At 42.4% G+C, this 16749-nt stretch overlaps 1 protein-coding gene across 9 annotated transcripts in view; it reads left to right on the forward strand.

Annotated features, from left to right (window-relative positions):
- PPP1R1C (protein phosphatase 1 regulatory inhibitor subunit 1C) overlaps positions 1-16749 on the forward strand; it is an 84157-nt gene that overhangs the window by 34725 nt on the left and 32683 nt on the right. For 5 of the 9 annotated variants that reach the window (XM_084643923.1, XM_084643925.1, XM_084643924.1 and 2 more), the window contains exon 4: positions 3945-4005. The exons of 1 other annotated variant lie outside the window; for it this stretch is intronic. In XM_084643923.1, coding sequence (XP_084500049.1) covers positions 3945-4005 — 61 coding nt within the window. Of the gene's footprint in view, positions 1-3944; positions 4017-16749 lie in introns of all 9 variants that reach the window. 3 more of the 9 variants (XR_014713656.1, XR_014713657.1, XM_084643929.1) reach the window with 1 other exon arrangement.

A 16749-nucleotide genomic window follows, 5' to 3' on the forward strand; every position in this document is an offset into this window, starting at 1 on the left:
TAAGTTTGCAATGAAGTCTAAGGTTTGTTCCTCCAGTTCCATCTCTTTTGCCCCCAAACCCTCCCCTCGATCTCTTTCTCTTGTTATGGTGTTTTAAGGAAGCAAGCACTGCTTTAAATAGCAATGGGCAGTATTGTTTCAGACTTAGATCCAAATACAGACTTCTGAAGCCTTGCTGTGGTGAGGATCAACAGCATGTCACACACTGGTGTAAATAGCTCTCTTTGAATACAACAAATGTTTTATTCATAAACAGCATCTTCCCATCCATTATGATACAACGGGATAATAGTATTGGCCATATTTATGTGAAAGTGTTTTTCCTAAGAGCCAACTTAAATTAATGTCTGTTGAAAGACTAGATCTGTTAGAAAATACAATCTCAGACACCCAGAGAAATACAAAGAGGCCTTTCAAGTGAACTTAAGGATGAATTTCCATTACATCACTATGATAAAAAACAATAGGAAATTGATAAGATCAAAGAATAGTTCTTTTAGGCCTGGTCTACCCAGTTTTTGTACCTCTATAATTGTTTTGTTCTGTGATGTGACATTTTATGAAAATAGATATACCTTGTACAACTCCTAATATAGATGTAGTTATGCCATTTAAAGGGGGCTTATACCAATATAGCTTAGTTCCCTTTCTATACAGAATAAAATAGATGGGTATAGACACTTTTATACCAGTATAATTAAATCCACACAATAACTTTAGCTATTCAGGTATAGTTACATATTAGTTAGATACTGGTATAGTACAATCTTTGAGTGTAGACAAGGCCCTAGTGTCAGCAGAATTCCCTCACATCAAGCCCAACTAAAAGCATGTAATTTGAATGTTTAAACTCTTTATTATTTTAGGAGAGTTTCAATAAGAACGTAAGTACGGGCATACTGGGTCAGACCAATGGTCCTTCTAGATCAGTATCCTGTCTTCCAACAGTGGCCAATGCCAAATGATTCAGAGGGGATGAACAAAATAGGACAACTATTGAGTGATGCATCCCCTGTTGTCCAGTCCCAGCTTCTAGCAGTCAGGGGCTTAGGGAAATCCAAAGCATGGGATTGCATCCCTGATTACCTTGACTAATAGCCATTGCTGGATTTATCCTCCATTAACCTATCTAATTCTTTTTTTAATCCAGTTATACTTTTATCCTTCACAACATCCCCGGCAATGAGTTTGATTGCGCACTGTGTGAAGAAATACTTCCTTTTGTTTGTTTTAAACCTGCTGCCTCTTAATTTCATTGTATGACCTCTGATTCTTGTGTTATGTGAAGGGGTAAATAATACTTCCTTATTCACTTTGTTCACACCATTCATGATTTTAGAGACTTCTATCATATTGTCCCTTAGTCGTCTCTTTTCCAAGATGAAGAGTCCCAATCTTTTAAATCTCTCCTCATACGGAAGTTATTCCATACCCCTAATAATTTTTGTTGCCCTTTTCTGTATCTTTTCCAATTCTAATATCTCTTTTTTGAGATGAGAGAACCGGAATTGCACACAGTATTCAAGGTGTGGGCGTACCATGGATTTATATGGTAGCATTATCATATTTACTGTGTTTTTATCTATCCCTTTCCTAAAGGTTCCTATCATTCTGTTAGATTTTTTGACTGCCACTGCACATTGAGTGGATGTTTTCAGAGAACTATCCACAATGACTCCAAGATCTTTCCTGAGTGGTAACAGCTAAATTGGACCCCATCATTTTTTATGTATAATTGGGATAATATTTTCCAATGTGCATTACTTTACCTTTCTCAACACAGAATTTCATCTGCCATTTTGTTGGCCAGTCATCCAGTGACAATCTATTGGAAAAAAAGAGGTCTCATCAGTTTGTTTGTGTGCTTTTATGAATGTCAGTATTTCTTTAGTTATTCTAGAATTGAACGTGTTAACATTACTTTTTTGGAGGCTTTTTTCTTTTGGATTATCACTTCTACTATTTATTTATTTATTTGGTTGCACTATGTCTTTTACTGAATGATGATGAAAACAAATCTTTCATTCTTTCAATTCATGTAAAGATATATTTCCCATATGGGTATCAATTTTACATGGAATGTTAGTTGTATAAGCTATTTTATTTTAATGCTGAAAAACACGTCTTTATATCCAGGCTTGTTTTAAAACAAAGTTGGGCCTATTTTACCCAGGAACGAAAAGAACTGCACCTGAGGCCTTATCTATACTATCGCAGTAAGTTGACCCAAGTTATGGGTCTGATGAGGTTCAACAAGGACAAGTGCAGAGTCCTGCACTTAGGACAGAAGAATCCCATGCACCGCTACAGACTAGGGACCGAATGGCTCAGCAGCAGTTCTACAGAAAAGGACCTAGGGGTTACAGTGGATGAAAAGCTGGATATGAGTCAACAGTGTGCCGTTGTTGCCAAGAAGGCCAATGGCATTTTGGGATGTATAAGTAGGGGCATTGCCAGCAGATTGAGGGACATGATCGTTCTCCTCTATTCGACATTGGTGAGGCCTCATCTGGAGTACTGTGTCCAGTTTTGAGCCCCACACTACAAGAAGGATGTGGAAAAATTGGAACACGTCCAGCAGAGGGCAACAAAAATGATTAGGGGACTGGAACACATGACTTATGAGGAGAGGCTGAGGGAACTGGGATTGTTTAGTCTACGGAAGAGAAGAAAGAGGGGTGATTTGATAGCTGCTTTCAACTACCTGAAAGGGGGTTCCAAAGAGGACGGCTCTAGACTGTTCTCAGTGGTAGCAGTTGACAGAACAAGGAGTAATGGTCTCAAGTTGCAGTGGGGGAGGTTTAGGTTGGGTATTAGGAAAAACTTTTTCACTAGGAGGGTGGTGAAACACTGGAATGCGTTACCTAGGGAGGTGGTAGAATCTCCTTCCTTAGAAGTTTTTAAGGTCAGGCTTGACAAAGCCCTGACTGGGATGATTTAGTTGCGGATTGGTCCTGCTTTGAGCAGGGGGTTGGACTAGATGACCTCCTGAGGTCCCTTCCAATCCTGATATTCTATGATTCTATGTGGCTTAGGTTGACTTACCGCAGTATCTACACCGTGCTGTGTAGACTGAAGGTGCTCTCCTGTCAACTTCCCTTACTCTTCTCATAGAGATGGAGTATTGGAGTCAACCAAAGAGTGCTCTGACATCGATTTAGCGGGTCTTCACTAGATCTGCTAAATCAACACCCACTGCATCCATTGCAGCAGAGCCAATCTACCGGTAAGTGTAAACAGGGCCTTAGACACAACTCTTTGTATCTAATCGTGGCTTTTCATATAAGTAGGTGGCATCCCAGGAACCTGGATCTGATTCATACAACATGCCTTCTTTATGAAGAACTCTTATCGTAGATACAGTTACCCTTGTGAATTCTGATCAATTGTAAGGTATAAAGATGCATTAGTTCTGGATATCAACGCAGCCTACAAAGTTTGTATGTGTAGGTGGGTATGTCTTCAGATTCTGGGGGCTACTTCAGACCCATATCTACTATAGGGTTGGCTGAAATCAGGTGAAAGGGGAACAATATATATTCCACAAGGCTAGAAAAGTGTTCCCAGAATTGCAAATCTCCCACTTTGTTTTCCAAGTAACATGGATATTTCTCTATCAGAAGTGCAAATGCCTTATTCAAGAAGGTGTGCTACATGAAATATTACTGTAACACATGTGAAGCATATCCAGAATAACCACACCACCATATTAGATAATAATTATTTGGATTGTCTACCACTGACTGGAGCAGAACTAATAGGAACTCAGAGGGAAAACAGGGCTATGTGAGCAATACAAGCCATGTTGGGAAAAGAGGCAATGTAGAAAGACTGCATAACTGATAACTAGCAGACTTGATTTCCCCTCCCCTCCCCTCACCTTCCCAGGAAATGGTTTGACACTTTCCTTCTATGTTTATTAAACCTCTTTCTCTTATTCCTAGTCACAGAATGCCTCCCCTAAGCAGAGGAAGCAGAGTGTGTACGCTCCTCCTGCCATCAAAGGTACTGTTCAGGTACTGTTTCTCATTATGCTAATGCATGTTTTGTTTCTGCCCACTGGTTTTCCACCATCTCCCTAGAATAAAAATCAACAACTAGATAAACAGTGAGTATATTTGCCCATGGATAACTCACCCCAGGAACGGTTGGTTGCTTTAATTCTTATCTACCTGTGCATCTTATCTATGCATTTTCATACTTTGAATTAATTTCCCTCCACTTTTTCCTCTTCAGGGAAGTATCCTAGCAGCACTGGTATAAAGCAGTCATTACTTGTCAACTTCTAGATGCTATCACCAGCATGTGGTAACACATGCTTAGATCCCAATCGTTCAGACCATTACTTATGCAATTAGTCCCATTGCTTTGAATGGAACTAATTGCATGAGTAAGTGTTTGCAAGATCTGGCCCATACAGCTCACTCCCTCTTATTTAGAGCATTCCTTGGTGTTGTATCTTGCCTTTTGGGCAACTGCTAAAAGGAGGGAAGGCCAAAGCTGCACATTCACGACTGATCTTATGAGGTATAGATCTCTAAGGCTGATATCAAGAGGAATTGAGAATTCTCAGCATCTCCCGGGAGGGGTTTGGCCCAGATCCTCTAATGTATTTAGGTGCCTAACTGCCATTGATTTAAACTGAAGTTAACCCTAAATACCTCTAAGGATCTGGGCCTTAGTGCTTTTCAGAATTTGGACCTGAATATGAGCAACAGAAGTGGAAGTAGTGATCAGGACTCGTGCGCTTAGCCATGGTTTCTGAAATGATGCTGAACAGTGTTTGTCCTTGGCCACATTTGCAGCTAAGTGTGTTCAGAACTGGATCACTTGCACCTTTTATTGACACTTATTGTCAGCACTGGGTCATTTTCATAGTGCAGGCAAGGGTCCGTTCTTGCGAGGTAGAAAGTGTCTCCTGCCCGGTGCTGAGTGTCCTCAACTACTATTGCTTCTAATAAATGTAAGTGATCACATAGCAAAGAAGTAGAATTACAGTAAGTTAGCACTGTTTCCTATAACGCTACTAAATAATTATGAAATACCCCATACTATCCTATGGTAGTTTAGCCTATAACCCAGGTACACATAACTTGTTCCATAATTTGAAATTTCCAGCTCTGCTCACAGTAGTAGCTATAACGATATCACCCATGTGCATGGGAATTATGTACCATGTTGGGGGGAATTATTTACTACTCTGGATTAAAATTTCATTTACTGGATATTAGAAATATATTGCTCTATCCAATTATATTGATTTTCTGAAAGAAACCCCCTTGGCATGGGGAGCAATAATGTCTATTAACCTCACATATTGTCTTGCTGTACACAGAGTTCAAACTAGATAGTGTGTAAAAAAAGGTGTATGCGAAAGTTCAGTTTCTGTATTTCCTCATGATGATCTTGGTTGCCATGGGCTCACCAGCTTTAATAGCCTCTTGGAGTATCAGGTATGTTTAGAAACTAGAGTTGCTTACTCGTTCTTTAAGATAGATGTAGGAATGGCTAACTTCTATTGAGATCCTCACTGCAGGTGACAGACTTTCTAGTTTAAAATTATATGGTTTTCTCTGAGGTAGAAGAGCTCACAGCTGGGCTGAAATGGTTCGTAAATAAAACAAAGCAAAACACCACACCTCTGCAAAGTTATCCCTAAACACAACAGGCCAGAGTCTGCTCCCAGTCACATCACTGTGAACCTGAACAACTTATCAGGTAAATGAATTACTTTAATATGAACCAGAAACTTTTTAGTTCATGGACGCAAAGTCCACACAGGGGAGTTACAGTGCAGCACTTTGGTGTGCACTGCTCTTCACACCCAAATAGTCCAAACTGTGGGGCAGCATAGAGTCATAGAACCATAGGGATAGAAGGGACTGCAAGGGTCATCTAGTCTAACCTCCTGCCAAGATGCAGGATTTGTTGTGTGTCAACCATCCAAAGACAGATGGTTATCCAGCTTTCCTTTGAAAACCTCGAGTGAAGGAGCTTCCATGACCTCCCTGTTCCATTGTCCTATTGTTCTTACAGTTAGGAACTTTTTGCTGAGATTTAATCTACATCTGCTGTGCTGTACTTTGAACCCACTGCCTCTTGTTCTGCCCTCTGTGGCAACAGCGAACAACTGTTCTCCATCTTTTTTTGTGACAACCTTTCAAGTATTTGAATACTGCTTTTATGTTCCCCCTTAATCACCTCTTTTCCAAACTCCTCTTTTCCAGTTCTTCAGCCTTTGCTCATATGGCTTGCATTCTGTCCCTTTGATCATCTTTGTTGCTTACCTCTGGATCCTTTCCAGTTTCTTCACATCCTTTCTATATATTGGTGACCATAACTGAAGACAGTACTCTAGCTTCAGCCTAACCAGCACCAAGTAGAGTGGTACTATCATCTCCCGTGACTTGCAGGCTATGCTTCTGTTAATGCAACCTAAAATTGCATTTGCTTTTTTTTTTTTTTTTGCAACAGCATCACACTGTTGACTCTTGTAGAGGTTGTGATCCACCACAATTCCCAGATCCTTCTCAGCAGTGCTGCTGTCAAGCCAATTATCCCCCATTCTGTATTTGTGCATTTGGTTTTTCTTCCCTAAGTGTAGCACTTTACATTTGTCTTCACTGAATTTCATTTTATTGTCTATAACCCAGCTCTCCAATTTATCAAGATCCCTTTGAATTTTAGCTCTATCTTCCAAAGTGTTTGCAACCTCCTCCCTCCCGAGCGTTGTGTCATTTGCAAATGTGATCACTATGCTCTCTATTCCTACATCCAGGTCATTAATAAAGATGTTAAATAACACCAGACCCAAAACAGATCCCTGTGCAACCCCACTTGAGATCCCCTCCAATCTGATATCATGATAGTTATTTGTTTGCGGTTGTTTAACCAATTATGTATCCACTTAATGGTAGTTCCACAGAGCCTGCATTTCTCCAGCTTACTTATCAGAATGTCATGTGGGACTATGTCAAAAGCCTTGCTAAAGTCCAAGTATATTGGGTTCACTGCATCCTCCCATACACCAAACCAGTTACTCTGTCAAAGATGCAAATTCAACTGGTTTGGCGTGATTTGGAAATCCATGCTGGCTGCTTCATCCTCCAGATATTCCCAAATTGAATGTTTTATACATTGCTCTAATAGCTTCCCAGGTATTGAGGTCAGGCTGACTGGTCTTTACTTCCCCGGCTCCTCCTTTTGTAGGACCCCTTCTTGTTGTCTGTAACATTTATTGCCATCTGTAACTCATTCTTTGTCTTGGCTTTCCTGAGTTTGTCCCAACACGCTTGCACTATTCCCATGTATACTTTCTTGGTGACATGCCCCTCCTTCTATTTCCTGTATGTATCCTTTTAGGTTTTTAGATAGCTAAAGAACTGCTTGTGCAGCCACATTGGCCTCCTGTGGCTCTTATCTTGCCTCTGCATGGGAATAGCTTGATGCTGAGCCTCTAATATTACATCTTTTATGAACTGCCAGCCCCCATAAATTTCCCCATTAATACTAGCTCATGTGTGGTAGCTAATCTTGTGTTACCTGCTTGTGAATGCCCCATCCACTTCCTTTTCTTGATTTGGTGGTCTATAATAGACCCCCACCAAAACATCTCTACTACTATTCTCTCACCCTAAGCTCTCAGTAGGTCTGCCACTCACTTCCTCTTGGACCTGAGAGCAAGTGTATACATTCTTGACATACAGCATGACACCTCCTCCTTTTCGCCCATACTTATTCTTCTGGAACAAACTATATCCCTCAATGCTGGTACTTCAATCATGTAAGTAGTCATATTAAGTCATAATTGTCTTCACATATCACAACTATTTTACAGGCTGTCTTGTTGCTTTTCTTCTTGCCTCTTTAATGCAGTTGTGGTTTCTCGTCCCTTTTTCAGAATTTAGCTCCTTCCCCTTGACGTTATTGCTTGAGCCTAGAGGCACATTGGCCGGATTTTTGTCACCATCCCCCATAAGATCTGGTTATAGCTCTTCTTATCAGGTTAGCCAGACAATGTCCAAATATGCCCTTCTCAGTATTTGATACATGGAGCCCATCCCAGCACAGTAATCCTCTTTCCTGGAACATCAGCTCATTGTTGAAGACACCAAAGCCCTCTCACCAGTGCCATCTGTGTAGTCATGTTTTTACTTCCATGCTTTAATAGTCCCTGCCCAGGCCTTTTCCTTCAACAGGGAGCATGGATGAGAACACCACTTGTGCCCCAAACTCTTTTATCCTTTTTCTCAGAACCATGTAATCTGTAGTGATCTGCTTAAGGTCATTTTTGGCAGTACTGTTGGTGCTCCTATGGATAAGCAGGAAGTGGTAATGGTCTGAGGGCTTGATGAGTCTTGGCAGACTCTCCATCACATTCTGAATTGTAGCTCCAAGCAAGCAGCACACTTCTCAGGATTCCCGGTCTGGATGGCAGTTTGATGACTCTGTCCCCTTTAGGTGGGAGTCCCTGACCACCACCACACTTCTCCTCCTCTTGGGAGTGGTGATCATGGAACTCCCATTCCTAGGACAATGCATCCCATGCTGTCCAGTTGACAGATTCTCCTTCTGATCCCTTGCCTCAGATGACTCTTCCAAGGCATTCTCAGCAGCAGTACCTGTGCAGAGAGCCTGAAAGCAGGTGCTTACCTCTATCTGTGTTGGGGGTACACTGATTATCTTCCTCCTTCTTCTGGAGGTCATGCGCTGCCAATTTTCTTTCCTGTTCTTCAGTCCCCCTTGCACTGCCCTCTCTGATTCTTTGGCACGCTCTACTCAGAGTACCAAATCCTTACTTCTGTCCAGGAAGTCTTCATTTTCTCTGATGCAATACAGGGTTGAGACTTGAACCTCCAGTCCTTTAACCTTTCTTCCAGTACAGAGACCCACTTGCACTTTGTATGGATCAAGTCGCTCCTATCCTTCAGGAGAAAGACAAACATGGCACATCCTGTGCAGATCACAACAGCTATCCCTCAGTATCCATATTTTCTTCATTGTAATGTATCAAGAGCCTGATCAGACAACGTATTAACTGTTCCCAAAAGCCTGAAAGGCAAAAACTCTGTGGGCGCTCTCCCTAGGTCACCTCCCAGGCAAATTCCCTCTTTTTACGTCTCCTCTGTTCGTTGCTCAGTAGGTTCACCACGGGCTGCCTTTTTATAAGGCTGCTGGCTCAAAGCAGTTGCCCCCGCTCAAAGCCTCCCCTGCTTCACACTTCAATCAACCACTCAAAGCCCATGTAGCCCAGATTACTCCAGATTTACAATGGTGTATCTGATGACAAAATATGACCTAACTTGCTTAATATTTGCCACTAATGGGATAACTCATATGACACAAATCCATTCATGCCTTTCTCTGTTCATGTGTTATGACAACATGCATGTTATTTAGTATAGGAAAAGGGACTAAAAAACCAAACAAGTATAATAAAAATGGACAGTGAAATATTCAGGCCTATGAAACACAGAATTCTGTAAAGAGCTAGGAACAGTTTAGATCAGTGGTTCTCAAAGCCCGTCCGCCGCTTGTTCAGGGAAAGCCCCTGCCGGGCCAGACCAGTTTGTTTACCTGCCGCGTCCGCAGGTTCGGCCGATCGCGGCTCCCACTGGCTGCGGTTCGCCGCTCCAGGCCAATGAGGGCTGCTGGACGGGCGGCCAGTATGTCTCTTGGCCTGCGCCGCTTCCCGCAGCCCCCATTGGCCTGGAGCGGCGAACCGCAGCCAGTAGGAGCCGCGATCGGCCGAACCTGCGGACGCAGCAGGTAAACAAACTGGTCCGGCCCGGCAGGGGCTTTCCCTGAACAAGTGGCGGACCGGCTTTGAGAACCACTGGTTTAGATCATTCTGTTTTAGTAGCTGTTAAAGATCCTTTTTAGCAATGTGTTGATAACAGCACCCATCATAAATTTTATATATTACTATAAATTACTCCCAAAACATTTGCATGTTTTGCTTTCCCCTGGGCCCAGTTTATTAATTTGTTCTTCAATTGGCTTAGAAAGTCTACTTCACAATGCAAAAGAGAATGAGATTTTGGATGCTGGACTACCCACAAAAGGCCTCTGGACACAGTCTGCTCTACAACCTTGAATAATCTTGGGAGACGGGACAAGAATACATTCTGTGCCTTCACATTCTGAGATGAGGGTAGTAATACATCTCAGTTCCTGTCCCCAAGCCTAAAAATAGCACGACTACTGGAAAAGAGCAATAAACACCACCATTTTCTATATTGCACTGAAGTTTTAACATTGACTTCTCAGACAACCCCAAGGCCACAATAATTATGCAAACATATGAGTGCAAAGCCTGGAAGTGCAGCAGTAGACACTGAGGCACTGTGAGAAAGACATATTGTAATAGAGGTTAGGATTTATCTTGTGTCTTCAATCGAAAAGTGTCCTAAAGAAACAACAGAGAGAACCCAAGAAGATTTATACTTAAGTCTGACTCAAGACCTCTAACTTGTTTCCTTGGGCTATATTATTTTTTTGCAAGCACCTCAGTGTATCTTTGGCAAGTTTCTTGAAATGTATATGAAATTCCAAGACAGAGACAGATTACTGATGTACTGATTTCATGGAATTTAATGGAGCGGGCATTTAGGGCTGCAGTTGAAGGGAGAGAAAACAGGTAACTTAAGTTGAGACAAGATGGATGAGGTAGTATTTTTTACTGGACCAACATCGGTTGGTGAGGGAGAGATAACCTTTCAAGACACACAGAGCTCTTCTTCAGGTCTGGGAAAGGTACTCCCGGTGTCACAGCTAACTGCAAAATGGAAAAGATTTTTTTAGCAGACGTAGTTAGCATATATTCTTAGATACCATTCAAGGTAGAATTGCCTGTTAACATCTCTGCAGTCGTAGGACAAAAAGAGGGGTTAGTGGGCTACAGATTGTTGTAATAAGCCATAAATCCAGTGTCTCTGTTCAGTCTATGATTGTCAGTGTCTAGCAGAGTTATGAGTTTAAGCTTCCAGGCTTGTCTTTTGAAAGTATTCTGCAGGTTTCCTTTAAGGATGAGGACTGATAGGTCAAACACCGAGTGATAGCTTTGTGAAAAGACCAACAGAAATTGGTCTAATAAAAGATATTACCTCACCTACCTTGTCTCTCTAACATCCTGGGACCGCCACTGCTACAACTACACTGCATATAGTAAATTAAGTTGTCCTTTGTGATACTAAATTTAAATGTATTGTTAATTTATTAGATTAAAAAGATGGTAAGCAAAAGGTACCTCAGGCAGCAGTAACTTGTAATCAATAGGCCATGCAGCACCCTGGTTAAACTATAGCAGAAGTTGCAGGAACCCACAGGGCCCACCTATAAGTGTTGATGTGTTGGGATCAACATGGACTACCTCCAGCTCATGACAGTTAAGTGGGGCCTTACTTGCTCCCTGTGGCAGGCACCTAAATTGCACTACACAGCTTTACCAGTATGGCTTCTGTGGATTTTGGGTCTGTCCGGTTGTGGTCTGTCCGGTTGTTGTCTCTGCCATACCCACTGTAGTCTGTAAATTGCAACACTCTGGTTTCTGAGTTGTGACAAACTCCAAAATCATATGATGGTACAACTGACAGGTTCATTATTTGCAAATATTTGTGTATACTTTGCTTCTTCTGGGTATTTTTTCCTAAACAAAAGAGCATCAAAAAGCCCCAAGAGTAGGAAATAGCTGACTCATTCTGGGTTGTGGGGTTTTGTTTTTTGCTTTTTACTGGAATGCAGTATGCTGGAAAAATCAATGTGAGTGCTATTGATTTAAGAAGGTATCTGCAGAGTGAATCAGACAGCAGACCAGATAACAGTTCCGTACACTATCCCTGTTAGTATTAGATTACTGTGCTTAATGGACTTCAGGAGACATTTTCCATTTTGCTGTGGCAAATCTCTCTCTTTTTTTTTTTTTTTGCCTCTCCCTTGACGGTTGCTAATTCAGTGCTCATACTGTAGTATATCTGTTTAGCAAATTCAGAATCTGAAGACACTATTCCTGTTGCACCAAATTGTGTCTTCTCTGAATATTTTCAGCATGTTATAGTTTTACGTTATCTCGTCACATCATTCTTTTGATATATCTGCTACTTCCTCTTCCTAACTCATAATACTACTAATAATGAATAATATACTGCAAGCAGGGAAGGGTGAAATTGTTTTGTCTAATTTCAAACCCACTCATATAGCATGGGCCAAATCCTCAGCTGATGTAAATCAACATAGCTCCCTTAACTTCAGATCTGGTCTTCAGAACTAAGGATCTGGTCTTCTGTATTCAAAAGTCCACTGTTTTTTTATTAATTATTATTCTGTACCTATTTATTTATTAAATGTATTTGCCCAACTCCACTTACACTCCTGCCTATCGCCCACAACCAGCACCCTCCTACACACACCACACCCCTCACTCCTGGGCCCTCTTCTCCCAACTCTGCATGCCCCCCACCCACTCTCTACACTCACATACACACCAGTCCTGATTCCCCTCACATCTACTCCCTTCATTCGTGAGCCCTGTTTGCTCAAATCCTCAGGTTTGCATCTTCCTATGACAAACAGGATACTGGCTGCCAGAGAGAGGATTCTGGACTAAATGGATCATAGGTCTGACCCAATATGGCAATGTCACAGGATGGCTGGCCCTTAAGAAGAGATGGGTCTCAGCCCCACCTGTGACATCACCAACTTTCCTTGCCAGGTAGGAAAAGGCAGATGAACATGTGACCCAATCAGGCCTCTGGGGTAGATAATGGAGATGCCTGGGAGAGTCTTTGGGTGAAGCAGAGGCCAGAGCTGGAGGAGATGCAGGAAGTAGGAAGGCAGGGGACACACTAGAAGAGACAGGTCAGGGGGGGAAGGACTGAGGTGGGGAGCCCCTACCTCCAACCTCTGGAGGAAGGCTGGAAGATCACATCCCAGTAGAGATGCCCCTGAGCAAAGGATTTTATTATGAAGGTTTTCTTTTGAGTTCTGTTCCTTAAAAGTCTGTGTTGCCAGTTTGGTTGGAACTTGTGGAGGGTAATTTAAAGGGATCAGGGAGAAACTGAGCACAAGCCCTGCGTAATATCTTAGCCAAGAGGGAAGCGACTGGGCCTTCCACCAGAAACTGTGTGTAATGACTCAATAAATTAGACTCTAGGTATCTTGTTTTAAATACTTTGGATTGTGGAAAGTCTCTGGGAGACCTAAGGGGGAGCTGAGGGTAGTGTGCCTGCAAAGCTTCCTCATGCCATGAGTGGTGCTCTGGAGATTGTGACCATACTACAGGTAACCATGGGCCAAATTTTAAATGGTATTTAGGGGCATAGCTCCTATTGAAATGTCCCTGTTTGGGTCCTGTTTGTCCCACTGAATGACCCTGCTCCCCACATCTGCCAACCCACCCTTCTCCCTGTAGGATCTCACAGTATAGCAAAGCAAAGAAGGATCTTCATTTCCCTTTGTCCTGGGCTCAGGGTCTGCCAGGAGCCAAAGGGAGAGGAGAAGTATTGTTCTCCACCCCTCCCTGCCTCTCTAAATCCAAATCAGGGAGAGCTAAAGTGATCCAGGAGCTATATTGGGAGATCTAAATTTGCCCTTCCCAGGAAAGGGAAGCAACTGGGAATGTGAGTCTTTAGGGTATCTTCATGCTTCTGCCTGTGGGCAGAGGAAAGGGGGCCATTGGGAACCACATGGGACCTTCTTCCTCCTCCTTTTGAACCCACAGAGGAGAAGTCATAGGTGGTAATGGTGTCCCCATATGGGTAGGGACTTCTGTGGGAAGAGAGTTTAAGCTGCCAGTGCTGATGGCAGACTGCACTTACCCTCGGTGCATCTTACCGATTTAAAATGAAGAGAGCACATGTACAGTCTTAGGGCTGCGACATGTGACTGCTCATCCCCACACCTGACTCTGCACCCAGCCAGGCTTCCCTTTATCTAGAGAAATGGGTGTGGCTTGTACAAGTCATCCCCAGAAGGAAACCTGTGTTTAAATGACAGGACACATTGTGTGAGGTGTTCACAAAACCCAAACTCGTCAGAGTTCACCTATCTCTACGTTATCTACGTTCAATCATTATCAGTACTACCAGCTGTTTAAACCCCCCAAAGCCCTTCCATTCTGCAAGACCTCAAAGCACTTTACAGACTTCACCAACGATGGGTCAAATTATGGCTACCCTGTGTGGATACGCTAGAGGGGCAGGGCAATAGGGATCCTTCATTTGCTCTTATGCTCCTGCCCAGGAAACTACTATAGGATCTGATCCAAAAGCAAATGAAGTCAATGCAAAAATTCCCATTGACTTCTGTGAGCTTTGGATCAAGCCTATAGAGTTGCTCTTTTTGTTTGCTGAGCCAGCATTGCCATTAGCCATCAACAACCCAAAATTAATCTCTTTACTCAGAGTCAGAAGATGACTTTGGCTTCATTGGCTCTCTTTGAGTTTATGGCAGCTCAGGTTTTATTCCTCTGTACGCAGCACTGGTTAGTGTGACAGGTTTTCAAGGTTTCATTAAAAACTCCAGGAAAATAGTTGATTTAATTACCCCTTTTAATGCATTTTTGGTCTGCTTAGGAATAAAGGTATGTTCTAGAGACGGACCCAAGCTACTAAGTTTGGAAGTGGATCGACTCTGAACTTTCCCAAAGTCATGGGATGTTTAGAGATAGGATTTTGGTTTGGCCCATTATAGAACTAGGATCGCTTTGTGAAGTCTGACTTCAGAGCCATATTTGAACTCTTCTAGTACAAGCGGTGTTCAGCAGAGCTGGTTGAAAAGTTTTAGTCTAAACAGTTTTCCATAAGAAAATCCAGTTTTGATTAAACCCAAATTACCTGTGAAATTGTACTGATTTTGGACAAAAATCATCTGAAATGTCAAAACACAACATTTCTGCTTGTTGGAAATGAAAACTTTTCCATTTCAAAATGGCTTTGTTAAAAAATTTATATATATAGAAATAAAACTTCAAAAATAGTTGAAATCAAAACACAGCATTTTGAATTTACTGATTAGAAACAATTTTTCTCTTTTGAATTTCTCTTCAAAATTTTTCAAAATTTTGGCTTTTTGTCCCAATTCAGGATTTTAAAAAAATATTGAAATTTTTCAGAGGACAGAAAATCTGTTTTTCATCCAGTTCTAGTGTTCAGATACAGGGATTTGATGCATTAACAGCTTTAGCAGTTACAGTGATGGTTGCCTGAGCTCATTTTGTGAAGTTCCTGCTTGCTGTTTCCTCTAAAGGAAACAACATGCAGAATAAATCATTAAAAGCATGATGTCCCTCCCAAAATATGTTGTTTATTAGAAACAATTATTATAATATGTGGCCACGAGCCAAATCTGGAACCCCTTAGGCCAACTGGAAGGTGTCTGATGCATCACATTACATTGTGACTGGAGGCTAACAAGTTATGTGGATATGGCCAGGAGATTTTGATGCTTACTGCGAGCATGGTAAACACTGAACTCAGAGAGCCCTCGAGAATCGCCATGGCTCAGGGTTCCCTGCAGCTTCAATCACATAAATCTCAGGTTAAACTTAGCTAGACTGTCAGAAGCACGAAACATGCCTCAGGAGATGGGGAACAGCTAATATCCATAGAACACTGTATATTGTTTAAGTGTAGCGTTCATATGCTAGCAAACTCTCTGAACTATACAGGTCTCCAACCCTATTTAAATACATTAGGCCAACAGCAAGAAACATTGCATTATATTACAAAGGAAAATACAATGTTTTTGTCAGTGTCACACAGCCCTGGCAGAGGTCCTCCCAGCTGCACAGTCAGAAGGCTGCTGCATTTGGGTCCCACACTCACCATCCTGGGTCCATGTGCCCTTAAGCTTCCCTCACGCTGAATAGGCCGCAACACTGGTTCTTTCCTGGGCCGCTCATGCATGTTTCCTGGGCCCAGGTCCCCTGTCTGCCACCTCTTGACAGAAATGAGGTCCAGTGCCCCAGCTGCCAAGGCCCCCAAGATCAGTACTGACCCCCTAGACTCCCTAGTAACTTAAGCACTCCTTTTCCCAGAACATCAACATTGTGGATACTCAGGTTTACAATTACCTCTTCAGCGAGGCACCATAGTGATCACAGGTACACAGACTTAGTAAGGTTTCAGAGCAGCAGCCGTGTTAGTCTGTATCCACAACAAGAAAAGGAGTGCTTCTGGCACCTTAGAGACACAAATTTATTTGAGCATCAGCTTTTGTGAGCTCCTTAGACTTAGTAAGGGTTCCAAAAAACAATCACACTTTCTCTTTAGCAGCACAAGAAATGAACAGATGCAGACAAAACAAGAAAACACCTCTATGCATTATCTCACCCCAGTTTCCTCACTACTCGTGAACATTCTCTGGGCTTAGGTCAGAGTCCTCTAAAGAGTATAGCATCACCCCCTCCTGCACACGGTTTGTCCTCTAAATCATGGAGTCTCTCCTTCCTGTGCAGCCAGTTCCCTTCTTCCTAAACTGGTACTCTGTTTAAACAAGACCCCCCTGCTGTGAAAACCTGACCCTCTGTTCCTCTCCCCTGCTCAAGCATCCTATGTGTCTGTGAGTTCCCTCCCCAACTTCTCGGCATTTGTGTTGTAAAGGGCTGTACCAACACTGGTTTCTTTGTTTCTCTTCTGGGAAATTCCACTACCCCTAGCCTGGTGCTGAGACCTTGGAGAAAACTGACTTTACCCCCAGACTTCAGCCATCCCATTTTTCTGTATGGGCCAGGTCTAGTCACTTGTCATTAGC

Source organism: Lepidochelys olivacea, assembly GCF_965140295.1.
Source record: "Lepidochelys olivacea isolate rLepOli2 genome assembly, chromosome: 11".
Taxonomy (NCBI): domain Eukaryota; kingdom Metazoa; phylum Chordata; order Testudines; family Cheloniidae; genus Lepidochelys; species Lepidochelys olivacea.